Below are 22,319 nucleotides of genomic sequence, written 5' to 3' on the forward strand. Positions count from 1 at the left end.
AACTAACATAGCCTCTACAATGCTGATAGCAATTTCATGTTTATAAAGATATTCAACATAGAGAGCTGGTAGTAGGCCCCAGAGTTAACAAAACCACATCTGAATCTCAGAGAGATTGTCCCTCCCTCGCAGCTGAGACCAAGAGGTGACAGGGACCTTGTTTTGAGACTGCATAACTGCTACCCCCAAACCTCCACCAAAGAAGTACACTCATCATTTTTAAAATGTATTTTTTGTACATAAATGAAATTGTATAATCCATATTTTCCTGTGCTTTTCTTTGTTCACCTCATTGTGGATGAATTTTAAAGGAAGTTTGTTTCCGTTTTGCATGTGTGCATGAATAGATATAAAATATAGGATGTGTTTTGATTTTAGAGACATCATAGTGGAAATATAAATATTCTTTTAGTATTAATATCATATTAGTTTGAATGGTAACCTGAAAAATGCTTTATTTGTTTATTTTCTTGAATTTCCTTGGTTTTGTTTTTCTAGCTCACTTGAAGTGTTAGGGATTGTCCTTTGTGAGTATGTGTAGTGCTAATATAAGATAGTGCCAAGTACATATGTTAACTGATACTTCACAGAAAAATAATTTACTATAATTGTTTTTTTTTTTTTTTTTTTTTTTTTACTATAATTGTTTTAAAACCAAAGTGGATTTAGTAAGTGTAAATGTAACTTATTTAATAAATGTAAATGAGAAAGATTTATTTTTCTTTTTTTTTTTTTTTTTTTTGTAGTGGAATCTGGTTACTATTTTGAAAGCATCTGCAACATTATAGTGCAAAACAAAAAATTCTTATCATTCTCACATCAATCCCCTGAAGTAAATAGAAGAGATATTAAACTCTATAAAGAGCGTAGCCCAAGGTGGCTCAGCAGTTTAGCACTGCCTTCAGCCCAGGGCGTGATCCTGGAGACCTGGGATCAAGTCCCACATCAGGCTCCCTGCATGGAGCCTGCTTCTCCCTCTGCCTGTGTCTCTGCCTCTCTCTCTCTTTGTCTCTCATGAATGAATAAATAAAATCTTTTTAAAAAATAATAAACTCTATAAAGAAAATATGAGATTCAGAAAATGTGATTTGCCAATTGGATTTAGAGTTAAATCTCTGGCCACTCATTCATTCTAGAGCATTTTTTCCACATGTATTTGCTAGGCATAATGCTATGTATGCTAAAGAGATAGGAGAAAGACCTCGTTTTCAAGGAGAGTATAGTCTAATGGGGGAGAAAGGCAAAACTATTAGCAGTTTTTAGGTAACATAATGAAAGTATATGCTAATGCCCTCTGATAGTACAGAGGAGGGGCATGTATCTCACACCTAGGTGAGGACTTACAAAGGGCTTCTTGGAAGAGTGATCCTTAAGCTGAGTAGTCAATGAAGGACAAGTTGGAGTTTTCCAGTTGGCTGAGGGGTATGCCAGGTAGAGAGAGGTATTTGTATGAAAGCCTGAGAACTAAATGCCATATGCTTGGGGAATATTTGAGCATTTATTAATTTATTTACTTAAGATTTATTTATTTATTTTAAAGAGAGCTTGAGTGGGGGAGGGAGAGAGAAGCAGACTCCCCACTGAATGTGGAGCCCAAAGAGGCAGGGCTTAATCCCATGATTCTGATATCATGACCCAAACCAAAACAAAGAGTAGAATGCTCAACTGACTGTGCCACCCAGGTGCCCTTTGCACATTTATTTAGTAGATACTCCCTGAGTCCCTCCTGTGTATAGGGTACAGTGCTTTTATTTTTGGTAATCAATAATGAACATGTTGTGATTTAAGAATTTTGATTGTAGCAATTACTTTTGTTATTGGAAAGATGCATTACATTGAATAAGCATTTTTATATTTTCAATTTTGTCTTTTAATCTTTGCTATGGCACTAGATATTAGAATACTAACACTAAAAATTTGTTTTTCAAAAAACTAGTTAGTGGGGAATTTTTATTTAAAGCTCAATTAAATGTGTATTTTACAGTTGGATTTGTCAAACTCCACTAATTGGAACATAGCCAGTGATCTAGAGAAAAGTGAAGATTTTTGAAATCATAGATATCTAAAAGGCAGTTGATAAAATTTAACAGTCTTTTATGACTAAAAATAAAAAATTCAATAAACTAGGAATTGACTTAAAAAAAATAAAGGTCTTTCAAGCCACCAGTAAATGGTGATATTCTTGAGTAAAATAGGGAGTCATAATATAATTACTGCTTAACACTTGGAGGGCCTAGTGATACAATTAGATAAGAAAAAGAAGTAAGTGTAAATATTGGGAAGAAAAGTAAAAAAAAAAGATGATTATTTGCAGGTGATATCCAGAAAAAGAAATCGAAGGAAATTAAACTGTTAGAACTATTAGAATAGTTATTTGGTAAGATGGCCAGATATAAGACAAATAAACTAATTGTGAGATTTCCTTTATATCAACAATGATCAAGTTAAAACTGGAAGAAAAAAAAGACCTCATTCCTTCAGGAATAAAAACTGTAAGCATGAATTACAGGATAAGGTTAAACATGCAACTTTTTATAAAGAAAACTATGTAGCTTATTCAAAGAATACAAAAGGAAATCTGAATTAAATGAAGGCTGCATTCCTCAGTTCAAAGAATTAATTCTTTGAATTAATTGAAGGGAAGGTGACAATTCCTCCATCATTAATCTATAAATTGAATATAATGTCAATCAAAATCTTTCTTTCCTGCTCACCCTTTTTTCAGGTGGGAGAAAAATGTGACTAGTTAATAAGAAAATATACCTGGAAGAATAGTTGTATGAGAACAAAAAGAACACTTTTTAAAAAGGAAAATGGGGATCCCTGGGTGGCTCAGCAGTTTAGCGCCTGCCTTTGGCCCGGGGCATGATCTTGGAGGCACGAGATTGAGATTGAGTCCCACTTTGGGCTCCCTGCATGGAGCCTGCTTCTCCCTCTGCCTGTGTCTCTGCCTCTCTCTGTGTCTCTCATGAATAAATAAATAAATAAAATCTTAAAAAATAAAAAAAGGGAAATGAAGGGCTTGGGGGACTTGAAGTACAGTTACTAAAATTTATTCAAAAGCTACAGTAATTGAGGGGTGCCTGGCTGGCTCAATTGGTGGAGCATGTGACTCCTGATCTTGGCGATGTGAGTTCGAGCCCTATGTTGGATGTAGAGATTACTTAAAAATAAAATCTTTAAGAAAATAAAAAAATAAAATAAAAATTACAAAAAAGCTACAGTAATTGAAACATTGTAGTCCTGGCATGGGAAAAGAATAGAAAATTGAAAAAGAACGGTCCAAAAACAGAACTATGATTAAAATGATATTTCACATCGTGAAGGTAACAGATAATGAAAAAACAGACCATGCTTTAATGCTAGTAGAGGTATAAAAAGTTACAACCTTTGGGGCACCTGGGTGGCTCAGTGGTTGAGCATCTGCCTTTGGCTCAGGTAGTGATCCAAGGGTCCTGGGATGGAGTCCTGCATCGGGTTCCTCACAGGGAGCCTGCCTTCTCCCTTGCCTATGTCTTTGCCTCTCTCTGTGTGCCTCTCATGAAAATCTTTTGGAAAAAAAGTTACAACTTTTTGGTAGATAATTTGGTGGTATGTTGTCTCTGGAGCTCTCAAGAAATGTAGATCTACCATATGGTAGGTTTTTTTTTTTTTTTTATGGAAAGATTGAAATGGACATGGAAAAAACCTCACAGTGAGGGTAAAAAGTGCAGAACAAGATACGATCTTGTTTTTGCTTTCTAAATAAAAAAAAATCTCTACATATATTTGTGTGCATGTGTGTGTGTATATATAAACAGAATTGGAAGATATATATTAACCTTTTAAGAATGGCTATCTAGAGATAATGGGATGGAAGTGGAAAGAGTCTACATTTCAGTATAGTTTTAATTTTTTACAGTATAAAACATTGAATCACATATTAATATGTCATTCTGATAAATTTGTTGCGTGTGTTTTTAAAATCTATTATTACTTTCTTGACTATTCTATATTTTTTGTCTCAGAAAATTAAAAGCTGTCTCATGGCTGAGGCTGAATAAAAATTAAATTTGTAAGTCAGGTTCCATTTTTGCAGTTTTATTTAATCAGTGCTAGTTAAGCATAATCTTGCTAGCAAATAAAAGGAAAAAGTATTTTGAGACAGCGCTATTAGAAAGCCATTAAACTTTATTTTGGAGAAGGAATATGGGTTTACTCTCAGGCCAAGTTCTATTCACTTATAATTGTGGGAAAAATTGGGCCCACTGTAAAATGACAAGAATATTCTAGAGTGTAGGGGTTTTCAAAGTTTAGAAGGTACATAATCATTGTTAAAACTATAGAATGCTGTCTGTCTTATCTGTCTTATTTATAAAGATTCTGATTTACGAGGCCGTGTCTCATTTCATTCTCCCATATTTAATGGCTTCCATAATAGAGTTCTGAAAGCTCAGCATAGTTGTTGGCCTCCTTCATACTCCAGCCATAAGCCAGTTCCTGTCTACTTTCTTTGTTTCCCAGCCAGGGTTGTCTGCATAATTTGTGGGGCCTCATGTAAAATGAGAATGTGTGTCTCCTTGTTCAAAAAGCAGGAAAAAGTGCCATTAGCGGCTTTAAAATATAAAGGCTTTTTCCTTTATATACTTGTCAATAGTAATAGTGCTTTCTGTGTAACAGCAAACTTATACATTGTGAAAGAAGAATATTTTAGGATAATTGTATGTAATATAATGACATTTTAATGTGGAATCTTGATTGGTCATAAGATATTTTTGGCTTTTCTACAAATTTATTGGGTCGTCAAAATTTTTACTTTTAGCAAGTTCATTTTCATTTGGTATAATTGAAAGGGATTGTCAGTTGCTCTTGGCAAATACAATATTGTAAATTTTTGGTTATTATTTTGAGTAGGATCTTTCTACTGATGCAGCTATTACTAGAGTTATGTTTTATAGGCTGTGACAACTTTGGAATAAATTTCCGATTAATTATTTACGAATTTTAGAGCTGATGATTCTTACAGAACATTTTTTTAAAAAAAAGACTTCATACTGAATTTAATTTTAGACGTAATTTTATACAATATTTTAATGTTTCTTCTGACAATTCTTGTTACTTGTAGAGGTCCTAGAAGAAACCAAAAGTAGCATACTAATGATTTGTATATGATTAAATTTGTATACAATTAAAGATGTCTTTCTATGCATCCTGCCATTGTGTCTTCAGTTATAAAAGAAAACTAGAATTATCTTTCTGATTAATAAATGGTCTGTCAAGAGCTTTATACTAAAATAGCCATTTTTCTGTTCAGTACAATGATTTTTAAATTTAATTTTTATTTCCAAGCCTGGAGATACTTGCTTTGCTGTAGAAATTTTGAAAACCAGAGATTCTAAGCTCTGAAGAACTCTACTAACTCCCTGAAATGCTTTATTGCAGTGTCCATTTGTACATTTTTCTTTTGTAATTTATTGCCAAATTTACTCCTTGAGTTCCTGTCATAGTGCTTAGGCTGGAGAGTTAATGTTTGTGCAGGTGCCTCAGGGACAGGGTTGGGGGATGAACAGGCAAGCTGGCTTCTCATGGTAGGTCCTGAAGCTGCTGCTGGTTGGGCCCAGCTTTGACCACAGCCACCTTGGAGGCTGTAGCACCCCAGACTGCCTTGAGCCATGTGTATGTGTACCTGGCCACGATCCTGTCTTTATAGCTCCTACACATGTTCTCCTTGTCCCATTGGGCTTCACCTGCAAAATAGAAGTCCAAAGATAAAATTATTAAGAATTTCAGAATGGCAACAGCAGAGTATCAAATTAAGCAGGGGGCCCTTTAGAGAGTTGGGCCCTATGAGACTCCACAGGTCACACATTCATGAAGCTGGGCTTAGGCTACAGCATGCTGGGCTTCAGTTCATTACATTTGATCTGCTTCCTCCTTCCAGAACCTTATGTCTATGTATTCCCTTGGCTTGGAACATCATTCTCCCCTTTCTGCCTATTTAACGTTTAATTCTTCAGATCTTAATGTAGTTGTTTACTTTATCAAAGAAGCCTGACCACTCTTAGTTAAATTATTTTTTCATAGTGTCATTTACTTTAGTAGTATTTATTATACCTGTCATTTTATGCTATTTATTTGATTATATGATTGACTCATCTACTGGATTGTAAGCTCCACAGGAGAGAGGTTTTGTTTGTTTTTATCATTGACTCGTTGTGTCTGAAGTATCCAGCACATTGCCTGGCATGTAGTAGGCATTTGGTAGTAATTTATGGACTGAAATGTATGAACAGACCATTATAGGGCAAGGCCTAGAGAATAAGTTTCAGAGATAGATTATGCAGGTAATTGTTTGAATTGAATTAAATTGAATTGAAGTTTTATTACTGCTACTTTTTGTAAGGCTTTGAGTAAATTTTTAGCTTTTCAGCTTTTCAGAACCCTTCTGTTGCTTTTACTCTGTCTCGGCAACACCAGCTCTCTTTCAGTCTTTTACTTTCCTGTTCTTCATCCTGCCCCAGGACCTTTCATATACTTTTTCCTCTGCTTAGAATGTTCTTCACTTTTACCTACTCCTTCAGGTCTCTACATAGTCACTTTCAGGGGAGCCTTCCCTAGCTTCCCTAGAAGGTGAGATTGATCTTACACTTGGATAACTGTAGTTCTTTCATAACACCTACCACATTTGAAATTTTGCATTTATTTGTGTGATTAATGAATAAATATTGGTCTCCTTTGCTGGACTCTCATATGTATTAGTTTAGGGACCTTGTTTGCACATAGTATTGGTCAGTAATATTTGTTGAATGAAAAAGAATGCGTGGGTAAACCTGAAAGGAGTACTACGAGATGAGCCGAGGTAAATAGGCAGGAGCTGGGTTATCTTAACGCCTTATTTGTCACAATAATTTAACTTGAATTCACCCAGTAATAATGACTTCACAGACTTGTGGTTTGATATGTGAAAATCTGAGGGAAGCAAGATGTGAGGTAGGAAGACCAGTTAGGAGGCTGTTCAGCAAAGAGATGATGAGGGGAATATAAGTAATAGTGAAAGGGAATATAAGGGAAGGGAGAAGAAATGTGTGGGAAATATCAGAAAGGGAGACAGAACATAAAGACTCCTAACTCCGGGAAACGAACTAGGGGTGGTGGAAGGGGAGGAGGGCAGGGGGTGGGGGTGAATGGGTGATGGGCACTGAGGGGAGCACTTGACAGGATGAGCACTGGGTGTTATTCTGTATGTTGGCAAATCGAACACCAATAAAAAATAAATATATTATAAAAAAAAAAGCAAAGAGATGATGAAATTCTGAACAAAGCTAGGGTACGGGGTGGGGAATTAATATTTAAAAACTTTTTAAATGCCATAGTGACTCTTATGGGAAAGAAGAATGAATACATGTTTGAGGGACGCTGGGAATACCTTAAAATGGCTTGTAGGGGCAGCCCTGGTGGCTCAGCAGTTTAGCGCCGCCTTCGGCCCAGGGCCTGATGCTGGAGACCCAGGGTCGAATCCCACGTCAGGCTCCCTGCATGGAGCTTGCTTCTCCCTCTGCCTGTGTCTTTGCCTCTTTCTCTGTGTGTGTCTTTCATGAATAAATAAATAAAATCTTAAAAAAAAAAAAAAGGCTTGTTAGAAGCTCAAAAATTTTCAACTTTTTTCTTAAAAGTTAATGGAAATTTCATTCTAACTCATAGTATATCCATGTTTTAACATAAAATTTTTTGACCCCAATTCTGTGGTTTTGTGACAGGCGTTAGACAACTATTTAGAAAACAGCAGGGCAGCCTGGGTGGCTCAACGGTTTAGCGCCGCCTTCAGCCCAGGGCGTGATCCTGGAGACCCGGGATCAAGTCCCACATCGGGCTCCCTGCATGGCGCCTGCTTCTCCCTCTGCCTGTGTCTCTGCCTCTCTCTCTCTATCATTAATAAATAAATAAAATCTTTTTTAAAAAAAAAGAAAAGAAAAGAAAACAGCAGTGGTAATCACCCTGTTGTTTATGTTAGCATACATGGAAAATTATTGAAATTTAGAAATTAAAAGGCAGTATAAAATAGAGGCTCAAGAGCTAGATAGTTTGGATTCTTCTTGGCTTCCGACTAGCTGTGTGACATTTGACAAGTCATTGAACCTCTGTGTGTCTGTTTCTTCATCTCTACAATAGAAAAATCATAGTTCCTATCTCATGTAATTTGAAGATTAAATGATTACATTAAAAGAAAGTGTTTAGCATTAGTGCCTGGCACATGTTAAGTGCTCTGTGTTAGCTGTTATTTTGTACTTTAATGTATCAAATAACATTGCATCAAAGCACATAAACTAAGGCAACTTTAGAGTAAGCACTTAATAAATATTTGTTGAGTTAATTAAATTTCTTGTAGAGTAGTGCTGAGAGGACTTTCTGGGTTGATGGGAATATTCTATATCTACACTCTCCAATACAGTAAGTAGCTGGTAGCAACAGGTGGCTATTGAGTGCTTAAAATAGGCTAGTGCAGTGGAGCAACTAAAATTTTAATTTTAATTAATTTAAATAGCCACATGTGGCCATATAGGGCAGCATAGATTAGAGTGTGGCTGTATGTCTCTTTACATTCATTTTCTGATTGGTAAATATTGATTACAGATTTCAAATAATTCTCAAGATTCTGTCATTACTTCTGGTTGTTGCATTTCCACTGTTAAAATGCAGTATATACTAATTTAGTTATCAAATGCTGTATCTTTAATAGATTTTACCTTGTTATTCTGATTCTTGCATTAGAATCACCAAAACACATACTTTAGCAAATATTGGTGGCACATATCATTAATTGAGAAGTGACGAAATTCTTTGCTTCATAATAATAATTTTCCTTTTTAAGTTTATAAACACCAATTGAATGATCAAGATTATGAAATTTTATCACCTCTAATACATACCTACCTGTTAACATTTGTCCACTTATGAACTATATCAATTTGTTTTTAAATTCAGACCTCATAAAAGAGTAAGAATAGAAAAATAGTGTCACATATCCTCTTAACAAAACAATTTGATCCAGGTTCTTGTTACAGAATATTGGGTAATGAGGCAATTCTTGTCTAATGATTGACTGAGTGAGACTAGGGTCATTTCCTTTTTGTCCTTGGAAGTGTATGGTTCATTCATTGATTCTTGTGTTTGAGAAAACTAGGACAAGGTTTCATATCCTTGCCACTATTGACATTTTGGGTTGGATAATTCTTCATTATTGTGGTCTGGTGTGTGCATTGTGGGATGTTTAGCAGCATCTTTTACCCTCGATCCACTAGTTACCAGTAACACTTCCCAGTTGTGGCAACCAAAAATCTCTCTAGACACTGTCAGACATCCCCTGGGGAATCAAAATTGGCTCAGTTGAGAGCCAATGATCTAGAATATTATCATCTGCAGACGCAGGTCTGAGATGACATTTATATGATCAGTTTTATCATCATAAATGGAGTCAGCCCATTGGAATCTTTTGCAGTGTTAGGATTTTCTATATCTTTGTTGTGTAATATGTTAGCCACTAGCAACATTTGGTTATCAAGCACTTGAAATGTGTCTAGTGCAACTAAGGAACTAAATTTTTAAGTTAATTTAAACAACCACATGTAGCTAGTGGGTACTGACTATATTGGATACTACAGGTCTAAAGTGCTGTTCTTTTTTCTTTGTGCATTATTTTCTGATTCAACTCATAATTATGTCTTGTCCATTTCCTTTTATTATAGGGGAAATTTAAAAATTCTGAATTCTTAGCACTACTGAATGAAACCTAAAACAAAAAGACTCATGAACATGGTGTTTCTATATTTCTTTTATACGTTGTTGAAAGCTCCTGCTGTATTTTGAGCAAAGTAGTAAAAAAAAATGAGACTAATGTAATAGTGTTGATTTATTTTGCTATTGCATTGGTTTTCCAGGTGATGTAATCATTTCTTAATTTTTTAATTTTGTTGTTTGTGTATCCTTAGCATAGTTGGGAATAATTGATGAGGTCTGATGAAATAGTCCTTAGAATGGTGAAATGATAAAATGTTTCAAGATATTAAAAATGTGATTATTAAAATCCCATTATGAATCAGAGACTTATAAAAGGGTCTGGTGGGTTCATATATGACTTCAAATTGAATGAATTTTATTATTTTTCTTAAAAGTAAAATTTTCTGGGCAGCGTGGGTGGCTTAGCGGTTTAGTGCTGCCTTCAGCCCAGGGACTGATCCTGGAGACCCAGAATCGAGTTCCACATCAGGCTCCCTGCATGGAGCCTGCTTCTCCCTCTGCCTGTGTCTCTGCCTCTCTCTCAATCTCTGTGTGTTTCTCATGAATAGATAAATAAAATCTTAAAAAAAAAAAAAAGTAAAAGTTTCCCTTTATTCTTTGAAATACCTCTAGGAAAAAAAAATCAGAGTTTGTGGGTGGCTAAGTTAAGTGTCTGACTTTTGCTTTTGGGTCAGATCATGACGTCAGGGTTGTGAGATCTAGCCTTCATTGGGCTCCTCACTGAACATAGAGCCTGCTTAAGATCCTGTCTCTCCCTCAGCCTCTCCCACTGGGTTTTAAAGGAAAAAAACCTCCAACCCATTGAGTCACTGGACTTCGATGGTGTACTGACACTTGAGGTAATTTAAGGGAATGCTTTTAATATCTCAACAATAGTATGATGTTTGCTATGGTTTTTAAATTCTTTTTATCTGTTTAAAGAAGTTTCCATTTATTCCTGCTTTACCAAAAGGTTAGTTGTGAATCTTATTAATAAACATGTCTGCAAAAAAAAAGTTTGTGCATTTTTTTGTGATACATTTTTTTGCATTCGTGGGATGAATGAAGTTGGTCACAATGTACATTATTTAAAAAAAATAATAAAAATAAAAAATAAAGTCCATTGTTGTATTTGGTATGTGAACTGTCTTAAGATTTTTCCATCTCTGTTCATGAATAAAATTGGCCTGTAAGTTTCTTTTTTACATCGTTCTTATCTGGTCTTATCTGGTTCTTATCTGGTCTTAGTATTGGCATATTTGTGATGATATGCTGACTTACTAAAATGGGTTGAAGAGTGTTCTATCTTTTGTATTCTCTTGAAATCTGTGTAGGATTGGAATGATTTATTCTCTGCTCTTTGGTAAAATCGTCTGGATTGGGGGCTTAAAGGAAGAAATATTTTATTTTTATTTTTTTTTAGGAAGAAATATTTTAAACTGATTCAATTTATTTAATAGTTGGAGAACTGTTCAAGTTTTCTATTTCTTCTTAAGTTTTGTTATATTTTTCTAAGAATTTGTCCATGTCACATAAGTTTTTGTTTATCACCATAATGTCGCTTATTATTTTTTCCATATCACTTTAGGATTCAGGTTCTTTGTAGTCACAATTTCTTTAATCTTGCTTGCTTAAATTCTTGTGTCTCTCCACCCCTCTTGCCCCTCTTGCCAGAGTTTTATCAGTTTTATTAGTCATTCCAAAGAAGAAGTTATTCCAAACTTTTTAATCTTTATTGTATATGTAATTTCTGTTTCTTCATTTTCTGCTCTTTATTATTTCCTTCCATTTTTCTTAGTTCTTAGATTAGAGCTTTAGCTTGTTTGTTTTCCTAATTTTCAACTTAAGCATTTAAGGCTATACATTTTCCTCTTGTACTTGACTTGCATATTAGATTTTTGATTATGAAGTATTTTGGGTCAGTGTTTTCCATTTTTGTTTCTTCTTTCATCATTGAGCTTTTCTTTTAAAGATTTGTTTATTTGATGGGGATGGGGGGTGGGTGGGTGCAGATGGAGAGGAAGAATCGTCGAGCAGATTCCCAGCTGAGTGTGGCTCTCAATCGGGGCTCAGTCCCAGGACCCTGAGATCATGACCTGAGCCAAAATCAAGAGTTGGACACTTAACTGACTGAACCACTGGTAGTGCCCCATCCTTGAATTTTTCTACTTTTCAGTTTTTGTCTGATACTAACTTGTTTTGTGAGAATGTGTTATGCATATTATCAGTTATTTAAAATTTGTTTGAATATGCATTATGGCCTAGTATTCTGTCAGTTTTTATTCAGCCTGTATTTGAAAAGTATGTGTGATATCCAATTAAAGGTGCAAGGTATTTATGCCTCTTTAGCTTGTTAAATCTGTTTGTCTCTATACTAGCAGTTACGGACAGAGATATATTAGTGGAGTTGTTGGTAGTCCTCTCACTTTTTGCTTTATTTATATTGGAGGCTGTGAATTTATATACCACTTCACTTAACCCTTTAATGATTATTAGATGACCCACTTCTCTTTTGTATAAAATTTTGCCTTTAATTCTGTTTTTTCCCTGCTGTTCTCATAGTTCTGTCAATTTCATTGACTACTTCTGATGAGAATTTGCTTGGTATGTTTTTTTCCTAGCCTTTTCTTTTCAGCCTTTCTATGCCCTTGGATATTTTTTTCCAGCCTGACAATCTCAGTTTTTTAAAAAATATAGTTTAGTTTATATTTAATTGTGATTACTGATAAATTACATATTTTGTTATATATGTGTATATGGTCCTTCCTTTTGCTTTATTTTGAGTTTTGGTAATCTTTTGTTTCTCATTCCATAGTTTGGGTGTTGTAATGTGCATGTTCTTTATTTTCTATTTTATTGACCATGGCAGACATTTTAGTATGCATACTCAATTTAGTTTAAAATTAGTCGGTAAATGCTGTCTCAGAACAGAACAAGAACTTAAAACCACCTCTCTGGATTTATGTGCAACATATATTGTTCAAAATCATTTTTTAAAAATATTTTATTTGTTTATGAGAGCAAGCAATTGTCGGGGGGCAGAGGGAGTGTGAGAAGCAGGTTCCCCGCTGAGCAGAGAACCTGGCCTGGGATTTGATCCCAGGACCCTCGAGATCATGAGCCAAAGGCAGATACTTAACTGGCCGAGCCGCCCAAGTGCCCCTTATATTGTTCAAAATCTTAATTATCTTTTTTATTTCGCAAATTTATCATTTTTAAAATATCAATATTTGTTTAGATTTATTCACATAGTTAATTTCTTTGTCCATAGTCCTTTGGATTGAAGGCTTTCCATCTGGGATCACTTTTCTTGGAGTATATATCCTTCAGGATTTCGTGAAGGAAGAGTGTTCTGGTAGTAAAAGTTTTTATTTGGTTTTTATTTGCAGAAACATGTCTTCAATTACATTTTAATCCTTAAAGATGTTTCCTGGATCTACATTACATTTCTAATAGTTACTTTCTATCAGTACTCTGAAAATGTTACTCTGTTTTTTCTCTAGATTAGTTTCTCCTTATTTTAGGAAATCACTTTCAATCTGTTACTTTGAAGATAATCTTTTTTCTTTGGCTGCTTTTAAGATCCTTTGATTTTTGAATTCTTCAGTTTCACTGTGGTATCAGTAATAGGAGTTTTTTTCTTTTTTAGTCTGTTTAGATTCATCGGGCTTTCTGACTTTTGAGTTTTAGTGTTTCTCATAAATTTTATTTTTTTTTTAAAGATTTTATTTATTTATTCATGAGAGATACAGAGAGAGAGAGAGAGAGAGGCAGAGACACAGGCAGAGGAAGAAGCAGGCTCCATGGAGGGAGCCCGATGTGGGACTCGATCCCGGGTCTCCGGGATCACACCCTCGGCTGCAGGCGGCACTAAACTGCTGCGCCACCAGAGCTGTCCTGTTTCTCATAAATTTTAGAATTTACTTAAAAATTTGGAATATGGGATGCCTGGGTGGCTCAGCAGTTGAGCATCTGCCTTTAGCTCAGGGCGTGATCCTGGAGTACTGGGATTAAGTCCCACATCGGGCTCCCTGCATGGAGCCTGCTTCTCCTTCTGCCTCTCTCTCTCTTCATGTCTCTCATGAATCAATAATTAAATTCTTTAAAAAAATTTTTGGAATACTTCTGCCATTACTTTTTGAATCTTTATTTTTCCCATTCTTACTGGATGCTGTGTCAGTCAAGAACCTGGCAAAGGAATACTGAAAGGGGTAATTGAAAAGTTAGTGAAGGGACTGTCAACAAAGGTTGGTAAGGGGTAAGGGCTTCTGCAGTGGGTGTAGAAGCCCTTGTTGGGGCCCAAATGTGCAGGGAGGGAGAGTGGAGAATTTGAGAGAGATGCAGCTGTAGGAGAGAGCCACGTGACAGGAGCTGTGGCTTCTGGTGGAGAAAAGGGGCTGCTGGCACTGGGGGAGGACAGTGAGGAAGCCTGGATGATAAGGTTTGTATAGGTTCCTTTCTTGGGGCTCTGACCTTCACTTTGTTCTCTAAGACACTTGAATGTGCTTTCTGCATTCTGAATAATTTTTTGTATGTTTCCAGTTTTCTCCTCAGTGTATCTAATTTGCTTTTTAATCTACTATTGAGTTTTTAACATTTTTGAGGCATATTAATATACAATAAAATTCATAAATCTTGGGTGTCAGGCAGCCTGGGTGGCTCAGCGGTTTGGCGCCACCTTCGGCCCAGGGCATGATCCTGGAGACCTGGGATTGAGTCCCATGTCAGGCTCATGACAGTTAAGCATCTGTGTTTGGCTCACGTTACGATCTTGGGGTCTTGGGAATGAGCTCCTTGTCCCATGTCAGGCTCTCTGCTCAGCAGGTAGTCTGCTTCTCCATCTCCCTATGTTCCTTCTCTGTTCTCTGTCTCTCTTTCTCTTGCTCTCTCTCGAGTTAATAAGTTAAATCTTAGGGAAAAAAAAAGAAATGTATATTCAAGTCCTTTGCCCATTTTTAAAATGGGTTCTTTGTTTTTCTGTTGTTGAGTTTTAGGAATCCTTTATAGATTCTAGCTATTAATCCCTTATTAGATATATGATTGGTGAAAAATTTTTCCTGTTCTGTGAATTGATTTTTTGTTGTTGTAGTTCTATTGATAGTGTCATTATCAACTTCAAAAGGTATAATTTGGGACGCCTGGGTGGCTCAGTGGTTGAGGATCTGCCTTGGGCTCAGGTCGTGATCCCGGAGTCCCGGGATCAAGTCCCACATCAGGCTCCCCGCAGGGAGCCTGCTTCTCCCTCTGCCTGTGTCTCTCTGCCTCTCTGTGTGTCTCTTATGAATGAATAAATAAAATCTTTTTTTTTTAAAGGTTTAATTTTATTTTTTTTATTTTAAAAGGTTTTATTTTTTATTAGGTTTACATCATACATTTTTAAGTTCTTTTAAACATTTTGTATTGTTTCTGTATTTCCAATATTTTATGAGTTTTGTTGGTTTTAATTTAGTTTTGTTGGCTTTAATTTGTTGTTCTCTAGACTCATGGTGGCTTGCTTTCTCATGTGTTTAAACATTTTTAAGTATTAACTTTTGAAAGTATTTCTGGAAAAGTCTGAGGCCTGGATTATGGTGCATTCATTACTACAAGTGTCTTAGGTGCATGACCAACATAGACTATTTTTAAGTTTATTGGCTTGAAGTTTTTGGAACACACAGGTCTTGTTGAAATGAAGCAGGAAACCTATTAGAAGGCCTGTTCATGGTTATCAGTTGTCTGAGGTAATTTTCCTTCTTTTACCTATTACTAAGATCCACACTAGCAAGTTTCTCCCTCTCTTCCTCCCTCTCTGTTGTTTTTCTTTTTGCTTTTTAATGGTTTACCCTTATACTGAGGATCCCAGCTTTATGTGGAGGGATGTCCTATTATCCATTTTAGGAGGTCCCTGGCTATGTCTGATGCCTTCTTTACTTTTTGGGCAGCTCTCAGAATGGAAACTCAAGGTCATCTGGGATTGGCAAATGTCTCTAGGGTAAATGCATAAGTGCCATCTTTCATCTTTGGATCACTGCTTTGGTTTCCTTTTAGCTTCTGGGGATTTCTTAATGTCTTGTGAGTTCAGCAATACATTACAAAATGTAGAAATATTTTATCTACCATTTTTATTAGGTTTTAGCCAGAGTTCAAGATCAGCAGAACTGTCAGTAATGGAAGGCTCCCTCATTTTAGAAATGCAGTATTTCAAATAAATGAAGAAGTATATAGAACAATGTAAACCGAATGTTAATATAGCCATTTTACATGTAATCTTTTTTTTTCCTCATTAACTTTTGTTTTAATGAGTCTCAAAATTCTGTGACAGATTTTTGGTCAAGTTGTTTCCATTAAGAATTACTGATTTTAAAGACTAATAACTTAAAACTGCCACACACACACACACACACACACACACACACAAAATCAAATGGTCCACAAAACATTCTCCTTTCCTTCTGAAGGTTTTATGATGCATTGTTATCATTAACCAGTCTTTTACTGTTAAACTTAAATGGCAATTGACACAAACAGTTCTGAGATGGTTTTTCCACCGCTGATTAAGACTGGGGTGGCAGGTATTGGGGATAATACTCATTTAGCCTTCTGAGCTTTCTGGGCAGACTTGGTGACTTTGCCAGCTCCAGTTACCTTCTTGTCCACTGCTTTGATGATGCCCACAGCAACCATCTGTCTCATGTCACAAACAGCAAATGGCCTAGAGGAGGATAGTCAGAGAAGCTCTCAACACACAACACACATAGGTTTTCCAGGAGTCATATCAACAATGGCAGCATCCCCAGATTTCAAGAACTTGGGACCATCTTTCAGCTTTTTTCCAGAATGATGATCTATCTTCTTCTTCATCTCAGCAAACTTGCAAGCAATGTGAGTTGTGTGACAATCCAGCACAGGTGCATATCCAGTACTGATTTGGCCTGGATGGTTCAGGATAATCACCTTAGCTGTGAAGCCAGCTGCTTCCATTGGTGGGTCATTTTTGCTGTCACCAGCCACATTGCCACGACGAACATCTTTGACAGATATTTCCTTTTTTAAAAAATATTTTTATTTATTCATGAGAGACACAGAGAGAGAGAGAGGCAGAGGGAGAAGCAGAGGGAGAAGCAGGCTCCATGCAGGGAGCCCGACATGGGACTCCATCCCAGGTCTCCAGGATCATTCCCTGGGCTGCAGGTGGCGCTAAACCGCTGAGCCACCCGGGCTACTCCCTAGTTTAGTCTTTAAGTGTCTTATAAACCACTGTGTGGCAGTACTATAATGTATTTCCTAATGATGGCTTTCAAATTGTTACTTTTTTTTTTTTCTTTTTTTTTTTTTATTGGTGTTCAATTTACTAACATACAGAATAACACCCAGTGCCCGTCACCCATTCACTTCCACCCCCCACCCTCCTCCCCTTCTACCACCCCTAGTTCGTTTCCCAAAGTTAGCAGTCTTTACGTTCTGTCTCCCTTTCTGATATTTCCCACACATTTCTTCTCCCTTCCCTTATTTTCCCTTTCACTATTATTTATATTCCCCAAATGAATGAGAACATATAATGTTTGTCCTTCTCCGACTGACTTACTTCACTCAGCAAATTGTTACTTTTTTATTTGTTATCATAGTGCTGTAGGAACTTTGGGTGACCTTTATATGTGTGTGGGAGAGGTTTTCTAGGAATAAATGCCTAGGAGTGGACTTTTTTGCATTCTTTGCTATTCAGGACCACCAACTTCTTCTAAGTAATTCTAAATTCCAAATGAAGTTCCATGTTAGATTAATCTAAATTTATGACTGTCTACAGTAGTCCCAAACTTCCATGCTCTTGTTTTTGTAGTTTTTTTTTAATCTGCATCATTTTATGTTTCCCCTCAGAAATAATAGCTTACTGTTTTAATTTGTATTTCACTGGTTACTAGTGAGGTTGACTATGTTCTCATGTTTATTGGCCATTTTTCTATTGCATTGTGTAATCGTTTGGATTGGATTAGGCAGCATGTGTCTTTTAAATAATGTGCTTAATTGTTATTAAGCAAACGATGTGCTTAATATTGCTTAATTATTAAGCAATAACAGTGTCTTTTAAAAAATCATTTTTAAAAATGATTATTTTTTCTCACAAAGGGTGAGTTAAATTGATCTGAAGATGGTCTGTGGCTCCAGGATAGCATCAGGGGCTCATGCTGCTGCTGCTGGGTTTTTTTTTCTTTGTTTATAATTCTTAGCTGATGTTTTCCATCTTCTACGTCTTCTTGTGATCTAAGATGATTAGTAGAACTACAGCTACCATATTCATTTCCAGGGAGGAGGAAAGAAGATCCACAGACAAAAAAAAATTATGTTTCCAGCTGAATCAGCTCTCTTTAGGAAGTTTTACCCCAGGCTTTGTTTACATTTTACTGGCCAGAACTTAGTCTGGGCACTAGGAAATGTTATTTAGCTATGCAAAGTGCTGCATATTAGAGTTCTTTACTAAGGAAGAAGAGGAGTGAATATTGAAGAGGTAGCTGTCAGTTTCTGCTATAAGTTGTCTTCTGTGGGAGTTTTTATGTTCTGAATATTAGTCCTTTGTTAATTATATTCAGTGCAGTTATTGTCTTCTGATCTATGACTAGTCTTACAGTTAATGTTTAGAAGTTTATAATTTTAACAGTTGAATTTATTAATTTTTAAGGGTTTATGCCTTTTGTAAAGTTTGAAATAATCCTTCCCTACTCTGACATATTCTCTTGTGTTTTCTTTTTCTTTTTTTTTAAGATTTTATTTATTTATTCTAGAGAGGGAGAAAGCACAAGCAGGAGGGGCGGAGGGCTAGGGAGAGAGAATCTCAAGCAGACTCCACGCAGAGCACGGAGCCTGAGGTAGGGTTCAATCACAGGATCCTGAGATCATGACCCATATCAAAACCAAGAGTCATACACCCAACCAACTGCGCCATGCAGGCGCCCCATCCTGTGTTTTATTCTTTATGTTTTGTCATTGTTTTTTTTTTTTTTTTAAAGATTTACTTATTCATTCATGAGATACACAGGCGCAGAGACACAGGCAGAGGGAGAAGCAGGCTCCCTGTGAGAAGCCTGATATGGGACTCCATCCCAGGATCACGACCTGAGCCAAAGGCAGATGTTCAACCACTGAGCCACCCAGGCGTCCCTTGTCATTAGTTTTTTTACGTTTTGCTTTTCATTTTTAAATCTTAAAATCACCTAGAATTTATTATTATGTATGATATAAGTAGATATCTGATCTTTCGTTTTTGCTTATAAGTAGCCCACTTTCCTATGCCATTTATTGTATAGTCTAGTCTTTCTTCACTAATTTATCATATGTCATGGGTGTGTTTCTGGGAATTCTCTGCTCCTTTGTTTTTTCCTGTTCTACTACAATTTTTAAAAATTATGATAATGCCTTTATAAGTGTTCAAGTCTGGTTGTGTAAGAGTCCTTTCTTTTTTTTTACAAGTTTTTATTTAAATTCCAGTTAGTAAAAAAGAAATTCCAGTTAGTTAACATACAGTATAATATTAATTTCAGATGTACAGTTTAGTGATTTAGCACTTCATACAACACCTAGCGCTCATTACAGTGCACTCTTTAATCTCCATCACCTTTTTCACTCATCCCCCCTCCTTTCTTATTCTTCTCCACATTTTTAATAGTTTTTTGAACCTCAGTGTTATTTATTACCTATAATATTTTATTAGTTTCAGATATACAATATAATGACTCAGTATTTGTATATACTGTGAAATGATCACAGTTAATACCTATCACCACATATAGCTATTAAATCTTTTTCTTATGAGACATTTTAAGATCTACTCTCTTAGTAACTTTCAGATATGCAGTAAAATATTACTAATTATGGTTATGATGGTATACCCAACATCCCCATGACTTACTTATTTTATAACTGGAAGTTTGTACCTTTTGACCCCCTTTGCCCATTTCATCATCCTCTTCCCCACAGCCATCAATCTGTTCTCTGTATCTATAATGAGCTTGGAGGGGGATGCTTTTTGTTCTTTTGTTAGATTGCACATATACATGAGATCTTTCTCTGTAAGTGAATATCTTTCTCTGTCTCACTTATTTCACTTAGCATAATGCTCTCAAGATCCTTTTTTCCTGATTTTACTCTTTTTGGCCTTTTTCTTACATGTCTTGGGATCACCTTGTCATATTCTGAGATGAACCATAGGGTTCATTGGGATTTAAATTGGAATTGTATTAATTATTGTAGGTTAATTTGGGGAGGCCCATATGTGTATTTTTAACTGCAGTTCTCTTACCAATTATGAGACGTATTCATTAGCGTCATTAGATGGGAACACTGACTTGCTTGGAGGTATCCTTGTATAGAAGTTTTCCAACTGATGTGCTACACAGGTGGGATTAGAAACCTGGTCATTTTGATTCAGTATCCTATTCTTTTAATTATAGGAGACTGGTTGTTTTAAAGGGATTTTTAAGGTAGGGTAAACCTTTTAGTAAGCAGAATGCAGTGTGCCATTGCTAAGTATAACTTTAAGATAAAGAGAGTGAAAAGAGATGTGGGAGGAAATGAGGTGGATGTGAGCAGAGAGCCAGTGGGACAGGTATGGGAGGAGGATTTAGATTTCAGCGAAAGTTGAGGGGGAGGGAATATTTTGTTAAGAAATTGGGAGAAGGTGATTGGAGAATATTCTTTTTGAAAAGGAAGCTACATAAAGGAGCTAATCATACAGGGAGCTTTCACTTTGGGAAAGTAAAAATAAGGTCATTTTCTGAGAGATTGGAGTGATGGGTATCGTGATATGAGAAGTTTGAGAGAAAAACAGACTTGGAAGGACAAATTTTGGGAATATCCTAGTAAATCACAAGAGATTAATTAGGGCTCATCTCTCAATTTGTTTAGTGGAAAGGTCCAGTATCTGGAATACTCTGTGGAATGCTATGAAATATTGGTATAATACATTTAAATTTAGTAATAAAGTATATCATCATGTGTTATGGATTTAAATTTAATTTATGTAGGAGCAATGATAAGTTCCAAAAGTTTAAAAGTTTTAAATTTAATTTAAATTTAATTTAGGTAGGAGCAATGATAAGTTCCAAAAGTTTAACGAAAGATTATAGAGAGAAAACTAAAAATTGAACAAATTCTTAACAAAGTCTTCAATGAATGAATCAAAAACTACCAGTAAATGTGTTTTTAGGTAGTATACCTGTGATTTTCTAATTTGAACGTTAAGCCATGCTCTCTCTAAAAAATGAGAGAGCAGTTACAGCTAAAAATATTCTGTCAGCTCTGTGGCATAACTTCAGTTTTGTTTTCTACTTTTGTAGCTTGTTTTCTATCTGTAAGTCGTGCCTGATGTTTTCAATGCGACTTTGATACCTTTTTTTCCCATTTATTTATCCTGTAAATAATGATACTTATAGTTAAGCCAAGAATATTACTTGGATTTCTCTATTAGCCATCTGACAGAAATTAGTCTACTCAACTGTGTTTCCTCATTAGTACAAAAAGAGTCAGGTCATGGGCTTTGATGTCACACAGACTTAATATGCAATTTTGGTTGTGATACTTTTTATGATCTTGGACATGTGATGATCTGTGAACCTAAGTTTCTCCATATGTAAAAAAAGAGGAAATAATTCGTACAAGGATGTTGCTGTGATTAAATGGGAGAGTATGTAATTTAGCAGTCTGTGTGAGGATTAATTGGTGCTATTGTTGTTAACCTTAATAAAAGTTATTATAGCTGCCAAGGGAAAGAGTCTAAAGGCCTCATAGGATTTAGCAAGTGGGCTTTCTGACTTTTTGAGGACAGGTTTAGCATGACGACAGAGAAACCAGAATGCAGTTAGTGGCAGAAATCATAGACTGTCATAACTATTCATGTGATTATTTGATTAATGTCTGTCTTTTCTGAGACTCAGAACTCTGTGAGGGTGGGAAAGATTTTCTGTACTTTTATATTCTTAGCTTCTGGCATGGTGCTTGAAGTATAGTCAGTCCTCAGTAAATACTTCTTTTTTTTTTTTTTTCTTTTAATAGAAATTATTTAGGCACTTTGGTTCTCCCGACCCCCTCCCCTAAGCCCCTCATATTAAATATGTCATGTAGTCCATTTATTAGTGTTTTTGTTTCAAGTTCTAGCTTCAGATGCCTCTAGCTCTCTGCTACCAATGGTATTTCTTCTGGATGTTTTGTAAATTGAAGGTGGCCTTGGTAGGCTAGTGGAATGGTGCAGGCTGGTCCAGAAACACCAGTATATTGAGTTAGGGATTTGAGAGCTTCAGGTTTCCTGCTCATGTGACTCCTTAGAAATACCTCTCAATTTTTCCCCTGACCATGCCTTTGTTTTCCTGAGGATACCCGGGATTGCTCACCTGTGTTTTCCTCTCTTAACATCACCATACTCTGCTACCATCTACTATTTCTTCAGGCTCTTCTGATGCATTTGACTCTACCTCTGAAGTGTGAGCTGTTTTAAAGCTTTTACTATTAGTTATAATGAAAGAACAGACAGTGCAAAAAACTCTTTTACTATTATTACTTCTTTACTGAAACCTTACAAACTTTACCCTAATGTCTGTATG

At 35.9% G+C, this 22,319-nt stretch overlaps 1 protein-coding gene across 4 annotated transcripts in view; it reads left to right on the forward strand.

Moving 5' to 3' along the window:
- The window catches only part of XPO4 (exportin 4), a 122,445-nt gene that overhangs the window by 4,954 nt on the left and 95,172 nt on the right, over positions 1-22,319 (forward strand). Inside the window, exon 1 of one of the 4 annotated variants that reach the window (XM_025462740.3) lies at positions 16,462-16,614. The exons of the other annotated variants lie outside the window; for them this stretch is intronic. Within the exon in view, the coding sequence (XP_025318525.1) occupies positions 16,570-16,614 (45 nt within the window). The 5' untranslated portion in view covers positions 16,462-16,569. Of the gene's footprint in view, positions 1-16,461; positions 16,615-22,319 lie in introns of those variants that run through there. 4 annotated transcript variants of the gene reach the window in all.

This window comes from Canis lupus, chromosome 25, assembly GCF_003254725.2.
Source record: "Canis lupus dingo isolate Sandy chromosome 25, ASM325472v2, whole genome shotgun sequence".
In the NCBI taxonomy this organism is placed as follows: Eukaryota; Metazoa; Chordata; class Mammalia; order Carnivora; family Canidae; genus Canis; species Canis lupus.